The sequence below is a fragment of the Echiichthys vipera genome (assembly GCF_963691815.1).
Source record: "Echiichthys vipera genome assembly, chromosome: 8".
In the NCBI taxonomy this organism is placed as follows: domain Eukaryota; kingdom Metazoa; phylum Chordata; class Actinopteri; order Perciformes; family Trachinidae; genus Echiichthys; species Echiichthys vipera.
In genome coordinates, this window is record NC_139833.1 from 1323440 (window position 1) to 1347974 (window position 24535).

The 24535-nt window shown below is 45.0% G+C and overlaps 2 protein-coding genes across 10 annotated transcripts in view; both read right to left on the reverse strand.

Annotated features, from left to right (window-relative positions):
* Positions 1–4478, reverse strand: part of LOC310950369 (CREB-regulated transcription coactivator 2) — a 30078-nt gene extending 25600 nt beyond the window's left edge. For all 9 annotated transcript variants that reach the window (XR_014593293.1, XR_014593294.1, XM_083918127.1 and 6 more), the window contains exon 1: positions 4296–4478. Coding sequence is in view for 7 of the 9 variants with exons in the window: in XM_083918127.1 (XP_083774253.1) it covers positions 4296–4469 (174 nt within the window). In the remaining 2 variants the exon portion in view is untranslated. The remainder of the gene's footprint in view (positions 1–4295) is intronic.
* A 3580-nt stretch (positions 4479–8058) lies between these two features.
* Positions 8059–16953, reverse strand: slc39a3 (solute carrier family 39 member 3). The gene is made up of 4 exons (XM_083917593.1): positions 16881–16953; positions 12807–13127; positions 12584–12714; positions 8059–10678 (listed from the first exon to the last, which is right to left on the reverse strand). Exons 2-4 carry the CDS (start codon positions 13018–13020, stop codon positions 9995–9997), a joined length of 1029 nt encoding a protein of 342 aa, XP_083773719.1. The 5' UTR covers positions 13021–13127; positions 16881–16953; the 3' UTR covers positions 8059–9994.
* Between the last annotated feature and the right edge of the window lie 7582 nt (positions 16954–24535).

The window sequence follows — 24535 nt, forward strand, 5'->3', positions numbered from 1 at the left end:
AGCGCGTTCTGTTAGCCTAGCTCCCGGGCTAATGTGGCTAATTCTGTAAACGTCGCCCGGACGTATCAGACAGATCACACATCATATGGGATATCTGCAAATATCCAATATGGTGCATCTCTAACTTTGACACTTCCTTTAACTTTTGTCTCAGGACGTTTCAGAGGAGAAGCTCCAGAACCGGCGCTGACGACCGATCAACAACAGGAGGCATCGAACAAAGATGATCTCTTTCTAAAAATATCTGTAAAAACAAACTTTTCATGACTCAGACGGAGCTCCGCTCACTCCAAACACAGACAATAACTGTTTTCAGGCTGGACGACACCTGGAACACGACAACACAACACTTACACAGTGACAAACACCAGCCTGAGTGATTATGGAGCGAGGCAGTGAGAGAACATGAGTCTGACACCAGACTAACACAGCTAACACACACTTCAGGGCGCCCTCCCACTGTGCGTGCGTCCCGTGCCCCGTGCTTTAGGGTCCTTGTCCCCCCCTCCAGGCCCGTTTGTACTCACACTACCTGGGCCTCGGAGAATGCTTCTTGCTGCCTATACGTCATCACGCCGTAACACGTCACACGCATTGATGACGTCATGGCGATGCGTGGCTTTGTTTCCAGATCTTTCCGTAGACCTCGGAGTTTTTGTGCGTCTTGTCGACTGTTTTTGAATCTTTTCATCGACCAAATCTGCAGTAAACACTCCACCTCCGCATCACACCAACGTGAACCTTTCACCGCCATTGTTTGAAATGTCCGCGCATGGTCCCTCCTTCTTTTTTCTACGTCCCAACAGGCGCACAGGAAATGACCTCAGAACCGCCGTAGGCCTCGTGCTCGCACACGTGCACACGCTCGTGCTCGTACACGTGCAAACGTGCTTTACTAAAGCCCACCTCTCCCAAACGGGCCGTGGACGGCAAGCGTGCCGCTCCTAGACGTGGTACGGTTGCACTCACACTGGTCAAAGGAACCAGACTTTAGCCGTGGAACGTGCTGGGGCACGGGACGGAGGCACAGTGGGAGTGCGCCCTTAGACTTTCAAACCACACTGGTCCAGACTCAGCTACAGACACGTCCTGGTTAATAAAGTTTTTATAGATCACGCAGAAACCAGTTAAAACATGAGTGTCCCTGTTCCTCCCTGAGGCTCCAGAACTCAGTCTTCTGCCCTTTAGCAGCAGGAAGTTTGACGTGATGAGGAACACGTAGCTCTTTGGTGGATCTGGAGTTTCTAAATCTACTTTATTGGCCCACGTGGTCGGTAGTGAGAGCCGCGTTGTGATTTCCTCGCTCTTTGGAATAAGGTTCTGCTGATGAGATTGTTTTTCTGTGGAGCGACTGATCTTTACTTTACTTTAAGTCGATTTTGATGCCGATACTTTTGCATTTTTACTGAAGACATGAAGCTACTGCTGCAACCAACACACACACACACACACACACACACACACACACACACACACACACACACACACACACACACACACACACACACACACACACACACACACACACACACACACACACACACACACACACACACACACACACACACACACACACACACACACACACACACACACACACACACACACACACACACACACACACACACACACACACACACACATGCTGTTAGAGTGTGTGTGTGTGTATATGTGTGTGTGTGTAAACGGACAGGGGTTAAAGAAATTCCCAGAAGAGACAAAACCCAAAAGGGCGGTGTTGTCAGTAAGTGACGGAGGATGAGGTGGTGTGTGTGTGTGTGTGTGTGTGTGTGTGTGTGTGTGTGTGTGTGTGTGTGTGTGTGTGTGTGTGTGTGTGTGTGTGTGTGTGTGTGTGTCCTTGATTCTCAGTGGGTTGTTGTGTGGATCTGCACAGAAACACATCACTGAACACAGTCGACTATCGAACAGCAGGTTTATAATTTCATGATATTATTTAAGCCGCTGGTGTTGTGTGGACCGGCACACACACTCCCCCCGCCCGTGCAGACCCCGATTACTGAACGGGTCAGCGGGGCACAGGCCCGTGAGGTCAGGGGCCCTAAAATGAACACAAAGAGATGCTACAGGACCACAAACATAAACAAATCCTCCAAAGAGGATCTCAAAGAGACAAAAAATGATGACAAACACGCAAAAAGATTCAAAATAGATGAAAAACCAACATAAAAGATGCAAAATGACTAAAAATAGATGCATAACCAGCACAAAAAGATGCAAAATGACTAAAAATAGATGCAAAACCACCACAAAAAGATGCAAAATGAATAAAAATAGATGCAAAACCACCACAAAAAGATGCAAAATGACTAAAAATAGATGCAAAACCACCCCAAAAAGATGCTAAATGACTAAAAATAGATGCAAAACCACCACAAAAAGATGCAAAATGAATAAAAATAGATGCAAAACCAGCACAAAAAGATGCAAAACGACTAAAAATAGATTCAAAATGACTCAAAACTGCCACATGTTTCTTCTTTTTCTAAACCAGACTAATGCAGATGGATGCAGAGTGAAAGTTGATGTTATCTGCAGCTTTGTTCTTTGAGTTCCAGAGAAACGCTCTTTTAATCTCTCCGTCACTTGAAACTGAAACACACTCGGCCCAAACGAGTCACTGCTGCTGCACCATGAACGACTCAGAACCACCACGCAGGTCACGCCTCAGCACTCAGATCCAATCAGGGGCGAGCGCGGTGCTGCGGGGGTGAGAGCTCCGCACAGAGCGTCTTCACTGAAGTCTGCCGACACACTTCATCCCCGTGAGCAACAGCTTTATTACGCTGCGTGGCCTCCTCACGCAGAGAGAACCATGAGCTCATGTTCAACCAGGAAACTCTGATTCTGGAGGAACGGAGGGAAGTGTTGGATCTTTGTCCGCGCTGAAACACGACCGGGCTCCAGTCCTGCCTCAGAGCTGCAGCCATCAGCACACCATCCATCAGTGCACCATCCATCAGCACACCAATCCATCAGAGCACCGGAGCTTTACTTTGTTTTATGATCACATTAAACCGAATCTCTCACTGGATTCATTTAAAGACGTCACCGCGGACTTTGAGAAACAATTCATCAGGACGATAAATGTCCTTCACTGAGGCTGCGATGACTCACGAGAGGGTCTCAGACCGACTGTGAGGGAGGAAACGCAAGGAAGGAGGAGTGAACGGGGCCCCTGACGGGACCAGGGGCCCTCCCAGGACCATGGGCCCTCCCAGGACCAGGGGCCCTCAGAGGACCATGGGCCCTCACAGGACCATGGGCCCTCCCAGGATCATGGGCCCTCCCAGGACCAGGGGCCTGACTCATAAAATAAAAAAACACACAAAATGATCCTAAAGGACTAAATATAGATTCAAAATGGATGTTTTATTGTTCATTTTGTTATATTGTTAACTTATATTATTATCGTTAACCTTATATTATTATTGTTTATATTATATATTTAGCTTGTTTTATTATTGTGTATCTGATAAATATTTACCTTATATTATTGTTGTTTACCTTGTATTATTATTGTTTATCTCATATTATATATTATCATTGTTTGTCTGACGTTTACCTTACGTTATTATTGTTTACCTTATGTTATTGTTGTTTCTTATATTATTGTTGTTGTTTAACTTAGTATTATTGTTTACTTTGTGTTATTATTGTTATTGTTTATCTTATTGTTATTATTATTGTTTACCTTGTGTTATTATTGTTATTGTTTACCTTTTATTATTGTTGTTTACCTTGTGTTATTGATGCGGAACTCGTATTTCCCGGGGAACACCTCATCTTTTCCACCTTTAGCAGATTTATTCGCACAGTTTCGAGTTTCTCTTTAAAGCCGAATTTCACGGAACACCGCAGCAACACGCGGAACATCATCACACATGACCTTCCTGTTAAATATCGGTGTGAAAGACACAGAAACGGATAAATGCCGCATTTTCTGCCCGGGCTTCGGCGCGACTTCCTCTCGGTGACAGCGACGCTCACGCACGCGACATAGTAAACAAGCGACCGTTAGCCGCGGCTGCTAACGGCTAACAGCTAACGGCTAACGGCTAACGGCGGGTCGGAAACGAACAACAACAGGCGTTTACCGCCAAAACTAAACACAAACTTCACATTTAAACACGTTTAAAAGTTCGCTGTGACTGCGCCGGACCTCCACGGAGCTCCGTAACCGCCGCACATGACGCTAACTCGGCGCCTGTCATGCCCGGGTGAGGCCTCTCTTCCTCCGGGCAGCTCTCCTCCTCCTGCCGCCGTCGCTCACTCACCCTGGTCGAGGTGATGTCCATCATCACCTCCTGGAAGGCGGCGGTCTCCTCGGCCTGTCGCTGGGTGTGCAGCGCGATCTTCTCGCTAAACTTTCTGGGGTTGGAGGCCCCGGAGCCCCCGCCCGAGGTGGGTCCGGGTCCGGGTCCGCAGCCGCCTGTACCCGTCGCAGACATCTTCACCGAGCGGACGGGACGACCTGACGTAGTGGAACGATTTTCACCGGAGATGGGCGGGGACGCGAGGAGCTCCCACTCTGACGCTTCTTCCGGGGACGGTTGTGTTTACCGAGAGGGGAGAACCGGAAATGTGTCCAAAGTAAAGACTGAACATGTCAGGGGCCCTTAGAGTCAGGGCCCTTAAAGTCAGGGGTCCTTAAAGTCAGAGGCCCTTAAAGTCAGAGGCCCTTAAAGTCAGGGGTCCTTAAAGTCAGGGTCCTTAAAGTCAAGGGGCCTTAAAGTCAGGGCCCTTAAAGTCAGGGGTCCTTAAAGTCAGGGGCCCTTAAAGTCAGGGTCCTTAAAGTCAGGGGCCTTAAAGTCAGGGGCCCTTAAAGTCAGGGGCCCTTATAGTCAGAGGCCTTTAAAGTCAGGGACCCTTAAAGTCAGGGTCCTTAAAGTCAGGGACCCTTAAAGTCAGAGGCCTTTAAAGTCAGGGACCCTTAAAGTCAGGGGCCTTAAAGTCAGGGGCCCTTAAAGTTAGGGTCCTTAAAGTCAGGGGTCCTTAAAGTCAGGGGTCCTTAAAGTCATGGGCCCTTAAAGTCAGGGGCCTTAAAGTCAGGGACCTTAAAGTCAGGGGTCCTTAAAGTCAGGGCCTTTAAAGTCAGGGGTCCTTAAAGTCAGGGGCCCTTAGAGTCAGGGGTCCTTAAAGTCAGGGCCCTTAAAGTCAGGGGCCTTAAAGTCAGGGGTCTTAAAGTCAGAGGCCTTTAAGTCAGGGACCCTTAAAGTCAGGGGTCCTTAAAGTCAGGGGCCTTAAAGTCAGGGGACCTTAAAGTCAGGGGCCCTTAAAGTCAGAGGCCTTTAAAGTCAGGGGTCCTAAAGTCAGGGACCTTAAAGTCAGAGGCCTTAAAGTCAGGACCCTTAAAGTCAGGGGACCTTAAAGTCACAGACCCTTAAAGTTAGGGACCTTAAAGTCAGGGACCCTTAAAGTCAGAGACCCTTAAAGTCAGCAGCCTTTAAAGTCAGGGCCCTTAAAGTCAGGGGTCCTTAAAGTCAGGGGCCTTAAAGTCAGGGGTCCTTAAAGTCAGGGGTCCTTAAAGTCAGGGGGCCTTAAAGTCAGAGGCCCTTAAAGTCAGCAGCCTTTAAAGTCAAGGCCCTTAAAGTCAGGGGTCCTTAAAGTCAGGGGGCCTTAAAGTCAGGGGTCCTTAAAGTCAGGGGCCCTTAAAGTCAGGGGTCCTGAAGTCAGGGGTCCTTAAAGTCAGGGGGCCTTAAAGTCAGGGGTCCTGAAGTCAGGGGGCCTTAAAGTCAGGGGTCCTTAAAGTCAGGGGCCCTTAGAGTCAGGGGTCCTTAAAGTCAGGGCCTTTAAAGTCAGGGGTCCTTAAAGTCAGGGGCCCTTAGAGTCAGGGGTCCTTAAAGTCAGGGCCCTTAAAGTCAGGGGCCTTAAAGTCAGGGGTCTTAAAGTCAGAGGCCTTTAAGTCAGGGACCCTTAAAGTCAGGGGTCCTTAAAGTCAGGGTCCTTAAAGTCAGGGGACCTTAAAGTCAGGGGCCCTTAAAGTCAGAGGCCTTTAAAGTCAGGGGTCCTAAAGTCAGGGACCTTAAAGTCAGAGGCCTTAAAGTCAGGACCCTTAAAGTCAGGGGACCTTAAAGTCACAGACCCTTAAAGTCAGGGACCTTAAAGTCAGGGACCCTTAAAGTCAGAGACCCTTAAAGTCAGCAGCCTTTAAAGTCAGGGCCCTTAAAGTCAGGGGTCCTTAAAGTCAGGGGCCTTAAAGTCAGGGGTCCTTAAAGTCAGGGGTCCTTAAAGTCAGGGGGCCTTAAAGTCAGAGGCCCTTAAAGTCAGCAGCCTTTAAAGTCAAGGCCCTTAAAGTCAGGGGTCCTTAAAGTCAGGGGGCCTTAAAGTCAGGGGTCCTTAAAGTCAGGGGCCCTTAAAGTCAGGGGTCCTGAAGTCAGGGGTCCTTAAAGTCAGGGGGCCTTAAAGTCAGGGGTCCTTAAAGTCAGGGGCCCTTAGAGTCAGGGGTCCTTAAAGTCAGGGCCCTTAAAGTCAGAGGCCCTTAAAGTCAGGGACCTTAAAGTCAGCGGCCTTAAAGTCAGGGACCTTAAAGTCAGGGCCCTTAAAGTCAGGGGTCCTTAAAGTCAGGGGTCCTTAAAGTCAGGGGTCCTTAAAGTCAGGGGTCCTTAAAGTCAGGGGGCCTTAAAGTCAGGGGACCTTAAAGTCAGGGACCTTAAAGTCAGAGGCCTTAACGTCAGAGACCTTAAAGTCAGAGACCTTAAAGTCAGAGACCTTAAAGTCAGGGGGCCTTAAAGCCAGGGGTCCTTAAAGTCAGGGGCCCTTAAAGTCAGGGCCCTTAGAGTCAGGGACCTTAAAGTCAGGGACCTTAAAGTCAGAGGCCTTAAAGTCAGGGGCCCTTAATGTCACAGACCTTAAAGTCAGGGACCTTAAAGTCAGGGGCCCTGGGTCTTCCCCGAGGCCTCCTCCCAGCTGGACGTGCCTGGAACACCTCCCTAGGGAGGCGCCCAGGGTTCATCCAGACCAGATGATCCTGAACCACCTCAACTGGCTCCTTTCAACGCAAAGGAGCAGCGGCTCTACTCCGAGTTCCTCACGGATGCTGAACTTCTCCCCCTCTCTCTAAGGGAGACTCCAGACCCCCTCCTGAGGAAACACACTTCACACGCTTGGACCTGGACCTGGTTCTTTGGGTCCTGACCTGGACCTGGTTCTTTGGGTCCTGACCCAGCTTTCAGGACCACAGGTGAGGGTAGGAACCAGGACTGAGGGTAGATCCAGAGCTTTGTCTTCCTCAGCTCTCTGTTCGTCACAACGGTGCGGTAGAGCGACTGCAGCTCCGCCCCCGCTGCTCCATCGTCCCCTCACTCATGAACCAGATCCCGAGGAACTTGAACTCCTTCACTTCAACATGGTCTTAATTCTCGTCTTAATGGAGCCTCAAAAAAGCCTGAATACAAATATTTAACAAAACATGTAATAATAAAACAATATAAAAAACATATAGTATATATTTATGTACATTGAATTAGTTTGCGTGTTTCGGTCTCCATGGTAACAGAGAGTGTGTGAGGTTGGGACAGGATCTGTTTGTTATTGTTGTTTCTCGCTGCAGCCGCAGAGTGAGAGCTCCTGACGTCACAGAGCAGCTCTGTGTGTGGGGGCGGCAGCCGCAGTGCGCCTGCGCCGCCTGCCGGCAGAACTGCGCAGCTGCAGTCTGGAGAGCAGCACTTCCGGTTATTAAAGGAAGAATATTAGTGTTTATTTATTTTTATTTATTCTTCACCTGCTTTATTACAGGGAGGTCAGAGGTCACAGCATTTAATCAGAAAAAATAACAAAAATACATTTATTAATAATTCATATTAATTTATATTAATAACTTATATTAATTTATATTAATTATTAAGTATGTGTACCAAAAATAATAAATATAGGCATTTTTATTTTTTTTATATATTATTCATTGATATTTCAGTTTTACATAGTCTCTTTGTTTCCAAACCAGTCGTTCCAGGGAACTCGTTCTCCTTCCTGTGACTTTTGTGAAAAATGTCTCAAAACTTTACATTTCAAACAACAAATGAAGCGTCTCAGCCGGTGTGTGAGAGAAAAAGCATTTATGTGTGATTCAGTCGTCACGATACAAAATATAAGACACGATTAAACTCCTGCAGCCGTTAAAACGCCTGTGGACACGAGACTCTGGTGTGATTCATACAAAAATACATTTCTGAAAGTGAATTATGTCAGAAACAAAAGAAAACGCTGATGTGGAACAGAAGACGCCGTAACTTCCCTCTGACGAAGCAGCGACAGGCGGCTCCTTGTGTTTGTGCGGCGCCGCGTTCCTCCTCGTAGCCTCGGATCAACAACGCTTCTTCTCTAAAGAACGTTTCCGGTCGAGGCGGAAGACGAAGAACGTGTTCTGACTCGTCTCAACGTCAAAAACGGCCTGGCAACCAACCTGGCAACCCGACTGCGGCAATTCCCTTTTGTTGATGCGTTTACGATCTTGAGACACTCGATGGAGCTGTTCTACGAAACGGTTGGTTTGTTCTTTAATGGTAAAGGTTGTGAAACTGCGCGATGAGCACACGTTTATGCTCCTAGAGGACACTTTAACACGTTTATGCTCCTAGAGGACACTTTAACACACGTTTAGGCTCCTAGAGGACACTTTAGCACACGTTTATGCTCCTAGAGGACACTTTAGCCCTTGTTTTGGCACCTAGAGGACACTTTAGCACGTTTTGGCTCCTAGAGGACACTTTAGCACATGTGTAGGCTAATAGAGGACACTTTAGCCCTTGTTTTGGCACCTAGAGGACACTTTAACACACGTTTTGGCTCCTAGAGGACACTTTAGCACATGTGTAGGCTAATAGAGGACACTTTAGCCCTTGTTTTGGCACCTAGAGGACACTTTAACACACATTTTGGCTCCTAGAGGACACTTTAGCACATGTTTATGCTCCTAGAGGACACTTTAGCACGTTTTGGCACCTAGAGGACACTTGAGCCCTTGTTTTAGCTTTTAGAGGACACTAGATGAAGCTGTTCTGCTCATTCTACAGATTGAACCTTTAACACTAAAGAAAGTATCAAATCCTTTTCTAAAAACACGCTTTATATAACGGTTGGTTGTTCTTTAATGGCAAAGGTCGTGAAACTAATTATTAAATAATCAGACGATTTTTCGGAGATGAGGATCATAAAACGACGGCACGGAGGCTTCATTGTCCGAACCAAGACGGCAAATATTATAAAATATAATAAAATATAGAATTTAATAAAAGGTATCAGATCCTTCTTTCTTACCTTTCACAATAAAAGCCCATCGCTGCGTAAGCGTTTACTTGACAGGTTCCTAGAGGGCACTTTAACACACGTTTATGCTCCTAGAGGACACTTTAGCACACGTTTATGCTCCTAGAGGACACTTTAGCACACGTTTATGCTCCTAGAGGACACTTTAGCACACGTTTATGCTCCTAGAGGACACTTTAGCACACGTTTATGCTCCTAGAGGACACTTTAGCACACGTTTATGCTCCTAGAGGACACTTTAACACACGTTTATGCTCCTAGAGGACACTTTAGCACACGTTTATGCTCCTAGAGGACACTTTAACACACGTTTATGCTCCTAGAGGACACTTTAGCACACTTGTTGGCTGTTCGGGCGCACTCACACTGTCCATCCGTGCCTAAGCACGCTTCACATCTATGGTCTAGTTCGTTTGACCGATGTGAGTACAACTGTACGCCAAATGGTTTGCGGTGGTACGGATGGACAGTGTGAGTGCGCCCTTAGAGGACATGTTAACACGCAAGAGAACGCCGCGGCTATTTCATTAAAATAAAACGACATAAAGGAAATAAAAAGAATAAAACATCTGCAATAAGAACTAAAACTACGTCACCGCTGCGTCGCGTTTGGATCCAGAGACCCCTCGTGGTGGTTTACCACCCCGGGTCCTGGTGCTGGAGGTTAAAACGCTGGCTGTCAAACGAGTGAACTTTGTGGTTTCCATAGTTAAAGTTTGATAAAGAGCACGGCGGTTACCACGGCGAAGCCCGCCAGCAGCATGGCCACCTTGGGGATGCGGTTCTTGCCGGAGCTGAGCTCGTGCGGCAGGATCTCCATGAAGGTGATGTAGATGAAGGTCCCCGCCGCCAGCCCCTCCAGCGTGCTGCGGGCCAGCTGGTGCTGCGGGGACGCCTTGGTCTCCGTGAGGGCGATGCCCACACCGATGCCGAGCGGGGACATGGCGGCGAACATTAGCAGGCAGCCGGCCACCACCGACCGCCGCAGCCGTCCCTGAGTCAGCTTAAAGGCCAGGCTGAAGGAAATGATGCTCTTGTGGATCATCAGCGCCAGGCAGATCTCCAGAACCTCCTTCCCCTCCTCCAGCAGCCCCACCGCCAGACCCTCAAACACGGAGTGCAGAGACAGCGAGAAGACCAGGATGAAGGCGCGCAGGGCGGACTGGGAGCTGAAGTCCACGTGGAAGTGGCCGTCGGACTCCTCGGACCCCCGGGGGCCGTGGGAGTGGCGGCGGCCGCTCCTGTCGTTGGCCTGGACGCTGGAGTCCACCAACAGAGCCCGCCGCTCCTCCACGTGAGAGGATTGGTCCTTGAAGGCCAGGACCACCTGCTCCAGAACCAGGACCAGGAAGAAGCCCATGGCCATGATGAACTCAGGGAGGGGGAACTGGAGCTGCGAGGACAGAAGGAGAACGCCGTTTAGTTCAGACGGAAGAACGGTCACACGGATGATTATTTATTTGGACCAAACCAGAACCAACGTGACGGGAATTTAAAATAAATAAAAAGAAAACATAAAGAAGAATGTATTCTAAAGATGTGTGGATGTAAACAGGTTCCGGGTCCAGATGAATGTAAACAGGTTCTCTGGGTCCAGATGTGTGAATGTAAACGGGTTCTGAAGGTCCAGATGTGTGGATGTAAACGGGTTCTCTGGGTCCAGATGTGTGGATGTAAGCGGGTTCTGAAGGTCCAGATGTGTGGATGTAAACGGGTTCTCTGGGTCCAGATGTGTGGATGTAAGCGGGTTCTGAGGGTCCAGGTGTGTGGATGTAAACAGGTTCTGAGGGTCCAGATGAATGTAAACAGGTTCTCTGGGTCCAGATGTGTGGATGTAAACGGGTTCTCTGGGTCCAGATGTGTGGATGTAAACGGGTTCTGAGGGTCCAGGTGTGTGGATGTAAACAGGTTCTGAGGGTCCAGGTGTGTGGATGTAGACTGGTTCTGAGGGTCCAGACGTGTGGATGTAAGCGGGTTCTCTGGGTCCAGGTGTGTGGATGTAGACTGGTTCTGAAGGTCCAGATGTGTGGATGTAGACTGGTTCTGAAGGTCCAGATGTGTGGATGTAAACGGGTTCTCTGGGTCCAGATGTGTGGATGTAAACAGGTTCTGAGGGTCCAGGTGTGTGGATGTAGACTGGTTCTGAAGGTCCAGATGTGTGGATGTAGACTGGTTCTGAGGGTCCAGACGTGTGGATGTAAGCGGGTTCTCTGGGTCCAGATGTGTGGATGTAAACGGGTTCTCTGGGTCCAGATGTGTGGATGTAAACGGGTTCTCTGGGTCCAGATGTGTGGATGTAAACGGGTTCTCTGGGTCCAGATGTGTGAATGTAAACGGGTTCTCTGGGTCCAGATGAATGTAAACGGGTTCTCTGGGTCCAGATGGATGTAAACGGGTTCTCTGGGTCCAGATGTGTGGATGTAAACGGGTTCTCTGGGTCCAGATGGATGTAAACGGGTTCTCTGGGTCCAGATGGATGTAAACAGGTTCTCTGGGTCCAGATGGATGTAAACGGGTTCTCTGGGTCCAGATGAATGTAAACAGGTTCTCTGGGTCCAGATGTGTGGATGTAAACGGGTTCTCTGGGTCAAGGTGTGTGGATGTAAACGGGTTCTCTGGGTCCAGATGTGTGGATGTAAACGGGTTCTCTGGGTCCAGGTGTGTGGATGTAAACGGGTTCTCTGGGTCCAGGTGTGTGGATGTAAACGGGTTCTCTGGGTCCAGGTGTGTGGATGTAAACGGGTTCTCTGGGTCCAGGTGTGTGGATGTAAACAGGTTCTCTGGGTCGAGATGTGTGGATGTAGACTGGTTCTGAGGGTCCAGATGTGTGGATGTAGACTGGTTCTGGGTCCAGATGTGTGGATGTAAACTGGTTCTGAAGGTCCAGATGTGTGGATGTAAACGGGTTCTGAAGGTCCAGGTGTGTGGATGTAAACAGGTTCTCTGGGTCCAGATGGATGTAAACGGGTTCTCTGGGTCCAGATGTGTGGATGTAAACGGGTTCTCTGGGTCCAGATGTGTGGATGTAAACGGGTTCTCTGGGTCCAGATGTGTGGATGTAAACGGGTTCTCTGGGTCCAGATGGATGTAAACAGGTTCTGGGTCCAGATGTGTGGATGTAAACCGGTTCTGAGGGTCCAGATGTGTGGATGTAAACAGGTTCTGGGTCCAGATGTGTGGATGTAAACCGGTTCTCTGGGTCCAGATGTGTGGATGTAAACAGGTTCTGAAGGGTCCAGATGTGTGGATGTAAACTGGTTCTGAGGGTCCAGGTGTGTGGATGTAAACGGGTTCTTACGGTGACTCCTGCGCTGCTGAAGGCCTCGGTGATGCCCTGCAGGTAGTCCGGCAGCAGGTCCAGGAGACACGTGGCCAAGAAGACGCCTCCAGCAAAACAGCTGACCAGGCTCAGCAGCCGGCGCCGCAGGTCTGCAAGACAAGAGCAGGAGCTGTATTTTCACAATAAAGGCGTAGTATTTTCACAATAAAGGCGTAGCTGCCAAGACCAAGTGCCCTCTGACCTGGGTCCACGCTGCAGCGTCCCGCCCCCCCCCGGACGATGCAGAGCGGGGCGAATCCAAACAGCAGCGTGACGGACAGCAGCACCACCAGGGCCCCCAGTTTGATCTCCAGGGCCGGGACGTCGGCCGGGGCCACCTGCAGCGCCGCCGCGTCCCTCCCCGGGGACAGGAGGCCGGAGGAGGAGACTCTGTGCCCGTCCACAGACATCTTCATCCTGCTTTACCTTCACCTCCTCTGGTTCTGTGGAGTCAGGCGACGAAGAGGAGGAGGAGGAGGAGGAGGAGCTCAGACGGACGCCATGCGTGACGGGAGAGGAGACGCTGTCCGACACACACACACAGGTCAGTCAGATTAGGATTATACTGATATTACAGCAGTCAGATCAGGATTACACTGATATTACAGCAGTCAGGTCAGGATTACACTGATATTACTGCAGTCAGATCAGGATTACACTGAGATTACAGCAGTCAGATTAGGATTACACTGAGATTACAGCAGTCAGATTAGGATTACACTGATATTACAGCAGTCAGATCAGGATTACACTGATATTACAGCAGTCAGATCAGGATTATACTGATATTACAGCAGTCAGATTAGGATTACACTGATATTACTGCAGTCAGGTCAGGATTATACTGATATTACAGCAGTTAGATTAGGATTATACTGATATTACAGCAGTCAGATTAGGATTATACTGATATTACAGCAGTCAGATCAGGATTACACTGATATTACAGCAGTCAGATTAGGATTATACTGATATTACAGCAGTCAGATTAGGATTACACTGATATTACAGCAGTCAGATTAGGATTACACTGATATTACAGCAGTCAGATCAGGATTATACTGATATTACAGCAGTCAGATTGGGATTACACTGATATTACAGCAGTCAGATCAGGATTACACTGATATTACAGCAGTCAGATCGGGATTACACTGATATTACAGCAGTCAGATCAGGATTACACTGATATTACAGCAGTCAGATCAGGATTACACTGATATTACAGCAGTCAGATTAGGATTATACTGATATTACAGCAGTCAGATCAGGATTATACTGATATTACAGTAGTCAGATCAGGATTACACTGATATTACAGCAGTCAGATTAGGATTACACTGATATTACAGCAGTCAGATCAGGATTATACTGATATTACAGCAGTCAGATCAGGATTATACTGATATTACAGCAGTCAGATTAGGATTATACTGATATTACAGCAGTCAGATTAGGATTATACTGATATTACAGCAGTCAGATCAGGATTACACTGATATTACAGCAGTCAGATCAGGATTACACTGATATTACAGCAGTCAGATTAGGATTATACTGATATTACAGCAGTCAGATCAGGATTATACTGATATTACAGCAGTCAGATCAGGATTACACTGATATTACAGCAGTCAGATCAGGATTATACTGATATTACAGCAGTCAGATCAGGATTAAACCGATATTACAGCAGTCAGATTAGGATTATACTGATATTACAGCAGTCAGATCAGGATTACACTGATATTACAGCAGTCAGATCAGGATTACACTGATATTACAGCAGTCAGATTAGGATTACACTGATATTACAGCAGTCAGATTAGGATTATACTGATATTACAGCAGTCAGATCAGGATTACACTGATATTACAGCAGTCAGATTAGGATTACACTGATATTACAGCAGTCAGATTAGGATTATACTGATATTACAGCAGTCAGATCAGGATTACACTGATATTACAGCAGTCAGATTAGGATTATACTGATATTACAGCAGTCAGATTAGGATTATACTGATATTACAGCAGTCAGATCAGGATTACACTGAGATTACAGCAGTCAGATCAGGATTACACTGATATTACAGCAGTCAGATTAGGATTACACTGATATTACAGCAGTCAGATCAGGATTACACTGATATTACAGCAGTCAGATCAGGATTACACTGATATTACTGCAGTCAGATCAGGATTACACTGAGATTACAGCAGTCAGATCAGGATTATACTGATATTACAGCAGTCAGATCAGGATTACACTGATATTACAGCAGTCAGATCAGGATTATACTGATATTACAGCAGTCAGATTAGGATTACACTGATATTACAGCAGTCAGATCAGGATTACACTGATATTACAGCAGTCAGATCAGGATTATACTGATATTACAGCAGTCAGATCAGGATTAAACCGATATCACAGCAGTCAGATTAGGATTATACTGATATTACAGCAGTCAGATCAGGATTACACTGATATTACAGCAGTCAGATCAGGATTACACTGATATTACAGCAGTCAGATTAGGATTACACTGATATTACAGCAGTCAGATTAGGATTATACTGATATTACAGCAGTCAGATTAGGATTACACTGATATTACAGCAGTCAGATTAGGATTACACTGATATTACAGCAGTCAGATCAGGATTACACTGATATTACAGCAGTCAGATTAGGATTACACTGATATTACAGCAGTCAGATCAGGATTACACTGATATTACAGCAGTCAGATCAGGATTACACTGATATTACAGCAGTCAGATCAGGATTACACTGATATTACAGCAGTCAGATTAGGATTATACTGATATTACAGCAGTCAGATCAGGATTACACTGATATTACAGCAGTCAGATTAGGATTATGCTGATATTACAGCAGTCAGATCAGGATTACACTGATATTACAGCAGTCAGATTAGGATTATACTGATATTACAGCAGTCAGATCAGGATTACACTGATATTACAGCAGTCAGATCAGGATTATACTGATATTACAGCAGTCAGATCAGGATTACACTGATATTACACAGTCAGATTAGGATTATACTGATATTACAGCAGTCAGATTAGGATTACACTGATATTACAGCAGTCAGATTAGGATTACACTGATATTACAGCAGTCAGATTAGGATTACACTGATATTACAGCAGTCAGATTAGGATTACACTGATATTACAGCAGTCAGATTAGGATTACACTGAGATTACAGTGGAAATTGGGGGTAATTTAAACAAACTGTATGATTTTCAAACATTAATATAAAAATGTTGTTTTGTCAAAGGCAGAAATCTATTAGAAAAAAATACATTTTGACAGATTTATTTGGGTATTTGTGGTCGAAGGTGATAAAGTTAATGAAGGTAATGTTGGTAATAAAGATAATAAAGTTAATAAAGATAATAGAGGTGATAAAGATACCTGAACCCTGACGCTCCTCAGTAGAAACTCTAGTGAAGCCAGTCGACTGAAACCCTGACTGACTGAGGTAATAAAGTTAATTTAGTATATGAAGTTAATAAATATAATGTTGATAATAAAGATAATGTTGATAATAGAGATAATGCAGATACCTGAACCCTGATGCTCCTCAGTAGAAACACACTCTGACTGAGGTGATAAAGTTAATGTTGATAATAAAGGTAATGTTGATAATAAAGATAATGTTGATAATAGAGATAATGCAGATACCTGAACCCTGATGCTCCTCAGTAGAAACACACTCTAGTGGAATGAAACCCTGACTGACTGAGGTAATGAAGTTAATAAAGATAATAAAGTTAATAAAGATAATGTTGGTAATAGAGGTAATGCAGATAATAGAGGTAATGCAGGTACCTGAAACAGACTCTGATTGAAGTGTTAAAGGTAATGAAGATAATAAAGTTAATAAATATAATAAAGTTAATAAAGATAATGCAGATAATAGAGGTAATGCCGGTACCTGAAACACACTCTGACTGAGGTGTTAAATATAATAAAGTTAATAAAGGTTATAAAGGTAATGCAGATAATAGAGGTAATAGAGGTAATGAACATTATAAAGGTAATAAAGTTAATAAATATAATAAAGTTAATAAAGATAATAGAGGTAATGCCGGTACCTGAAACAGACTCTGATTGAAGTGTTAAAGTTAATAAATATAATAAAGTTAATAAAGATAATAGAGGTAATGAACATTATAAAGGTAATAAAGTTAATAAATATAATAAAGTTAATAAAGTTAATAAAGGTAATGCCGGTACCTGAAACAGACTCTTCAGTGTGTGTTTGCTCTCCGCTGCTGTGGCTTCATGGCTTCATGGGTTCATGGTGTCCGGGAAGAGGTGACTCAGTTCCCATCAGCTGATCCTTCTTTATCACGGAGCTGCTGTCAAGGCAACCACGACAACACACTACAGCCGGTTTTCAAAATAAAAGCCCGCTCTGGTCAGGACTCTCTCTCTACAGACTCTTGTTTCATTGATCACGAGACAAAAACCATAAAGATTTAAAATTACATAATAAAAGCTTCGGACTTTGGGGTCCTCTGTTTACTCTCTCTGGTCTTTTGTCTCTCTGTGGTTAGTTTGTGTCTCTTTGTAGTTGTTTTGTGTCTTTGTGGTTGTTTTGTGTCTTTGTGGTTGTTTTGTGTCTCTTTGTGGTTGTTTTGTGTCTCTTTGTGGTTGTTTTGTGTCTCTTTGTGGTTGTTTTGTGTGTCTTTGTGGTTGTTTTGTGTCTCTTTATAGTTGTTTTGTGTCTCTTTGTGGTTGTTTTGTGTCTTTGTGGTTGTTTTGTGTCTCTTTGTGGTTGTTTTGTGTCTCTTTGTGGTTGTTTTGTGTCTCTTTGTAGTTGTTTTGTGTGTCTTTGTGGTTGTTTAGTGTCTCTTTGTGGTTGTTTTGTGTCTCTTTGTGATTGTATTGTGTCTCTTTGTGGTTGTTTTGTGTCTCTTTGTGGTTGTTTAGTGTCTCTTTGTGGTTGTTTTGTGTCTCTTTGTAGTTGTTTTGTGTCTCTGTGGTTGTTTTGTGTCTCTTTGTGGTCATTTTGTGTCTCTTTGTGGTTGTTTTGTGTCTCTTTGTGGTTGTTTTGTGTCTCTTTGTGGTTGTTTTGTGTCTCTTTGTAGGTGTTTTGTGTCTCTGTGGTTGTTTTGTGTCTCTTTGTGGTCATTTTGTGTCTCTTTGTGGTTGTTTTGTGTCTCTTTGTGGTTGTTTTGTGTCTCTTTGTAGTTGTTTTGTGTCTCTGTGGTTGTTTTGTGTCTCTTTGTGGTCATTTTGTGTCTCTTTGTGGTTGTTTTGTGTCTCTTTGTGGTTGTTTTGTGTCTCTTTGTGGTTGTTTTGTGTCTCTTTGTGGTCATTTTGTGTCTCTTTGTGGTTGTTTTGTGTCTCTTTGTAGTTGTTTTGTGTCTCTTTATGGTTGTTTTGTGTCTCTTTGTGGTCGTTTTGTGTCTCTTTGTGGTTGTTTTGTGTCTCTTTGTGGTTGTTTTGTGTCTCTTTGTAGTTGTTTTGTGTCTCTTTGTGGTTGTTTTGTGTCTCTTTGTGGTTGTTTTGTGTCTCTTTGTGGTCGTTGTGTGTCTCTTTGTGGTTGTTTTGTGTCTCTTTGTAGTTGTTTTGTGTCTCTTTGTAGTTGTTTTGTGTCTCTTTGTGGTTGTTTTGTGTCTCTTTGTGGTTGTTTTGTGTCTCTTTGTGGTCGTTGTGTGTCTCTTTGTGGTTGTTTTGTGTCTCTTTGTGGTTGTTTTGTGTCTCTGTGTGGTCAGTGTGTGTCTCTGTGTGGTCAGTGTGTGTCTCTTTATGGTTGTTTTGTGTCTCTTTGTGGTTGTTTTGTGTCTCTTTGTAGTTGTTTTGTGTCTCTTTGTAGTTGTTTTGTGTCTCTTTGTGGTCGTTTTGTGTCTCTTTGTGGTTGTTTTGTGTCTCTTTGTAGTTGTTTTGTGTCTCTTTGTAGTTGTTTTGTGTCTCTTTGTGGTTGTTTTGTGTCTCTTTGTGGTTGTTTTGTGTCTCTTTGTGGTCGTTGTGTGTCTCTTTGTGGTTGTTTTGTGTCTCTTTGTGGTTGTTTTGTGTCTCTGTGTGGTCAGTGTGTGTCTCTGTGTGGTCAGTGTGTGTCTCTTTATGGTTGTTTTGTGTCTCTTTGTGGTTGTTTTGTGTCTCTATATGGTTGTTTTGTGTCTCTTTGTGGTCGTTTTGTGTCACTTTGTAGTTAGTTTGTGTCTCTGTGTGGTTGCTGTGTCTCTCTCTGTGGTTAGTTTTTGTGTTTTTCTTCATTTCCTGTCCCTTTGTGTCTCTTTGTATTAATTTTCTATCTCTTTGTGGTCATTTTCTGTCTTTTTGTAAACACTTTCAGTCCCTTTGTGTCTTTTTGTATTAATCTTCTATCTCTTTGTGGTCATTTTCTGTCTCTTTGTGTCTCTTTGTGTCTTTTTCTGTCTCTTTGTGGTCATCTTGTGTCTCTTTGAGGTCATTTGCTGTTTCTCTGTAGCTGTTTTGTGTTTCTTTGTAGACGGTAGTCCTGTTCAGTAATCCGTCCATTTCTGCTTTTCACTTTGATTTTTCTCTTTTTTGAAATAACAGAAACATGCACATGACATGTTATTGGGTAAAAATAACCGTATAATAGTTTATAAATAAACTAAAACTAGGTCAGAGCAACACATTGTCCTGGGTATGAATGTTTTATTATTGTTATTGGTGTTTAACAACCATCTGTTAGCACACAGCTTATATCATTATATATCTAAAAAAGAGTTGACAATATGTACTAGTGTAATATTTATAGTTTTATATTTTAGGGCAATGGTTCCCAAACTTAAGAGTGTTTAAGTGTTGAGAAAAATGTATTTTACATAAATAAAAATACATTTTCTATTTTCTTATCTTTGCAAATACTGGATCATTTTACCAACAGAGTTAAAACTACAAGTTACGGCACATTGCTTATTCCTTTTGATTAAAAATGAAACTCATGCTTTTATTTTGAAGGTTAATGTGTTCTCTCCTCACACTGCCTGACTTCACACAGCAGCAGCTGGAGGAGGATCCACCCAGCAGCTGATCCTGAAACCGAACATGAATCCCGGAAGTTCCTCCCTTATTATTCAAAAACAGTCACAGGGTCAGAAAACTGTTACAAACCTTTGTTTTCAGCTCAGAGGGAAAGAAAAACTGCACATCTTTGGACTTTAACGGTTGTGTCAGAGACTTAAATGTTAGGAAAGTGAACAAAAACAGATCAGTGAAGCCGGGGCTGAGCTGATTTACTTTAAATGTAGTTTATGAACATTTGTGTTAACGTTTGAAAAATTCCTTATGTTAAAACATATTTGCACGCATCATTCACACGGCAGTAAACGCACCTGGTGATGCAGGTGATCTTTAACTTTTTATGGAGCCTATCTTTGTCTTTTATGGCTGTGAAAGTTTCAGGGGCCAAAGGTCAAACACAATAAGAGGTCTATCTGCGGCAGTGGTTTTGCTCATGTGCCTTATTGTTTCTGTCTTGTCTCTCTGACATTACATTTTGCAATCCATTATTTAAATGTTTAAAACATGGTGACCCTTAAAAATACCCATACAAGATTCAGGAAATCCCTTGAAAAATGTCCATAAATTGCTTTAAGGCTCAAATCACATCAAGAACCAATCCAAGATATCACTGACTTTTCCATTTGAACCCCAAGAGAAACGCCTAAAACCATCCAGACTCCAAGGTAGACCCTCAAACTATATAGTAACCCCTCTAATAAACACTCGGCCCAATCAAAGACCCTGAAACACTGTCCCACCCATAAAGTGGAATCAAAAACAACCAAAAAGCCCCTTGAGGACCACCAACAAACCTTGTTAGACCTTCAAGAACCCAACAACCTGATACCTTCTTGGAACTCTTGAAGAAGCCCCATATCTTCTATCAGGACCCTGTAACTCCACAAAGAAGCCCCCAAGTCTCCAATGGATCCATAAAATGTGCCTATAAACACTATTGGGACCCCCAGACATCCGTGAAAGGCCTCTGCAGCCCCATCAAGGTTCATTAAAGGACCCGTCATAGACCTTCAAGAACCCTAAACTGTCTAAAAGTCAACTGTCCCTAGAACTCCTCAAACCCTTCAATCAGTGTTAAATGTTCTATGCGGCCCCTGGAACCCAATGATGAAGCCTTTAAGTATTTCTCAGAAACCCTCAAAAGTATTCCATGAATCCTTAAAATTTGCTTAGGGCCATCTAAAACACCAATGAAACCTCAGAAGTTCCTCAAAGACCTCTCAGGAACCCCTGCAGCCCCATTGAGGTTCATCACAGGATTTGTCATTGACTTCTAAGAACCCTAAACTATCTAAAAGTCAACAACCCCTGCAGCCATTAGGACTCCTCAAGACCCTGGTGTTGAAGCCTTTAAGTAAAACTCTGTAACCCAAAAAAGTCTTCCAGGGATCCCTACAAGCTGAAACCAGCGAAAGACCTCTCAAGAATCCCCACAGCCCCATTGAGGTTTGCCAAAGGACATCTGGAACCCCACGAAGAAGCACAAAAGCCTTGAATTACTTAAAGTTGTTTCAGACAATTGAAAACGCCAGAAAGACCTCTCAAGAACCCCTGAATCCCCATTTAGGTTCACTAGAGGAACCAACACAGACCTTTGAGAACCCTAAACTAACTAAAAGTCAAGAACTCTGTACATCCATAGATCTCCTCAAAACTCCCCAAGAAGCCCCAAATGTTCCATAAGCATCCTGGAGCCGCATCAAGAAGCACCAAAGCCTTTCTGAAGAACTCTTAAAAGTCTTCCATGAATCCCTTTAAGTTGCTTAGGACCATCTAAAAACACCATTGAAACCCAGGACGGACCTCTCAAGAACCCCAACAGTCCCATTGAGGTTCACCAAAGGCCCAGTCATCAAGAACCAGTCCTAAAGAACCCCAAGAGATAAAAGGCTAACTGTACAACATATTTAATAATGGAGACTTGGAAAAATTAAATGGTGACTGCTAATTGCTTAGTTTGAACTTCACTCGTGGTTGGTCAAATATTCAAATGTCTGGATAAACTTTTGTATTTGGTGACAAACCAGAATCACCGCGGTGCGGTTGCACTCACACTGGTCAAAGGAACCAGACTTTAGCCGTGACACGTGCTGAGGCACGGTACGGATGGCACAGTGGGAGTGCGGCCTTAGTGCTCTAAAAGACCAGGGGGTGATTTTACACCGGAATTACGCTTTAACTACTTCCCACCCCCGTCTGCCAGCATTCACGAGAGATTATTGTCTAGATGAGTATTAGTCTGAAACACCTGTAAGGATATTTCTGCCTGTGGTTTTAACTGTAACATCTTTTGCCTCTCGAAACGTAACAAACCACATTTTCACCTTTCAGCCAAAGAAACAAACAGAAACTTTGCACAGAACTTTATTAAGGTCGGTACAAACAAACAAACACTGCTGGTTTGATCCCCAGTCGGAAAACAAAAAGCTTTCATTTCCACTTCCTCTTCACTTGAAGTGAAGCTTGAAGCCTTCAAACGCGGCCGGACGCAAAAGTGCAACATTGAGTGAAAACAAGATACAAAACAAAATGACTGACAGCACGAAACGAACAGGATCTGACTCTTCTGCCCCGACAGCAGGTTCCCGATGAGTGGCGTCTCTCTAGAGTTACACAGGGACGAGCATCGGTGCGGCACTCCGCAGGTGAAATACACGTGGATATAAAAATATCAGGCTTCTTTTCAAACGTTAAGACACGCGGACATCTGGAGGCTTTTCACATCATGATCCGTCTGAATGGATCCGGCTCTGCAGCGTCGGCTCTGTAGCGTCGGCTCTGTAGCGTCGGCTCTGTAGCGTCGGCCCCGTTGGGCGCTCGGAGTGTTTCGGTCCGCTGGTTGTTGGCGTTCGTGCAGAAAGCGCTCGAATAACTGGGACGTCACAACCCACTGCCACGCTGCACTTGAAGTGTAAATCCAGCGCAAAATCATCCCAGGGTCTTTTTCAGCACTTGCAATCATCAAGACGTTTTTTTTTGTGTTACAACTATTAAGGTAGAAATCCAGGAGAGTCGCGAACAGCCAGACGTGGCTAACAGTGATTAGCTCGGGGCAGCACGGTGAAGGCATTCAAAGGTCTTTTTTAACCACTAATGCTGCTGAAAATAACAGCAAACCTCTGCAGCAGCATGAGAAGAGTCCCTACACACACAACAAAGCACCAATCCGACTGTTCAGTCTGACGTAACACCCTTTCAAAATAAGACTTCCGGGTCCAAACCCTGCGTTGAAACAAAAAACAGGACAGGAAATTATATTTTGAAAGGGCGTTACGTCACCACTGAACAGCCGGATGGGCTCCTTCGTTTTGGATCCGTTAATAGTTGTTACACAAAAAAACTCTCCATGGATTATTTGATGAATGTAAGGATGTTAAAGTGAGGAAAGCGTCGCCTGGAGAGCTCTAAATGGCATGAGCAGTGTGTGGAAATCCAAGGAAATTTATCTTTTTATGCCGAAATGTTCTGATTTATGGAGTTATTTAAAGAGATATCTGTAAAAACCTTTGACTTTATATTGTCGACTAAATGAAACAAGAATTTTGAACCTTGTTTTATCCAAAATTCACATTTCTGTTGTGGAAACAGAGGAAAAACGGAGATCATAGTTCAGAACATAACGCCTCATTTGCATATTTAAACAGAAGCTGTCAGAAAACTTAATGTGAGTAATGGACGAGTTTCATGATGACGTCTTTGAGTCTGACTCTTTAAACATGGCGTGTCTCCGTTTAAGTCGTTTCACTGAAGCGTTCACTCCAAATATAAGAAATAAAGACACGTTCATCAGCCGCCGTGCGTTCGACCCAAACGTGCTGTCAGCGCCTTCGTCTCGGTGAGCAGAGCAGAAGTTCGTGTGTGGAGAAGCAGAAGAACGGGTTGTTTCTGTCAAACGCACGTCCGGTTAAGTTCCTCGACCTCCGTTTAAAAAAGAGCAGCGTGCAGCCTGGACTCTGAGCGTCCCGCACCGTCTGCAGCGGACGATCTTTGAGGCGGGGCGGATTCAAACCGACGGTGACGGACCAAACAGACCTGGAACACACCGTGTACAGTTCACGTCTTCTCTGATCTGCATGTTTCAGCCCTTCACGAGTCCACTTCCACTCCTGCAGGGTTCAGACAGGGCGCCAGACCCGCGCTCTCATCGTACGTCACCGCGGTCCGGCGTGGTTCTGCAGAACTCGCCTGTTTGAGCGCCGGTCCTGAGCCCAGACGCACGTTCGCCCGTTCACTCCCACACACGCGGGGAAGAGGAGATCACCTCTGAAAACACGAATCAAAAGGCTCTTAATCATCTTCAGTGTTTATGGTTTAGACCCAAACAAAATGGAGTCAGGGGCGGGAGGAGAAGGGTGCACGGCTAAAAAGAGCCGTAGTGAAACACGTTCAGCAGCTCAGGTCCCGTCTCCGTAAAAGGTCCAGAGACACAACTCTTCTGCTCACACTTTAAAACGTTGTGTTCGTGTTTGGCGCGCGGGCATGGGCACGGGAACGCAAAGATTTATCCCACCGGAAACCTCCCGCATTCACCAGACCCGAAAATGGCGGCGTCCTAAAGGGAGACACTGAGCAGCGCTCCATAGGAATGAACGTGCGCCGTCTCTCCATGTGTTCAGGGTTCTGTGTGTTTGTCCGTCCTCCCCCTCCTTTAGTCCCGCAGGTGTGTTTTCGTACGTGTGCGTGTTCATTGTACCTGTGTTTTCCTCCGTGTCGTGAGTTTGAATCCCTCCGGGTCTCTTTTTTAGTTCAGACGTGAAAAAACACACAGGAAGTGACGAGTCCTCTGAACGGAGGAGGACCGGAGACGTCCGCCATCGTCCTCATTTACTTTACGTTCCTCTCTCTCCTTCTTGTCTCTTCATCCCTCCTGTCCCGTCCTCTCTGCCCTC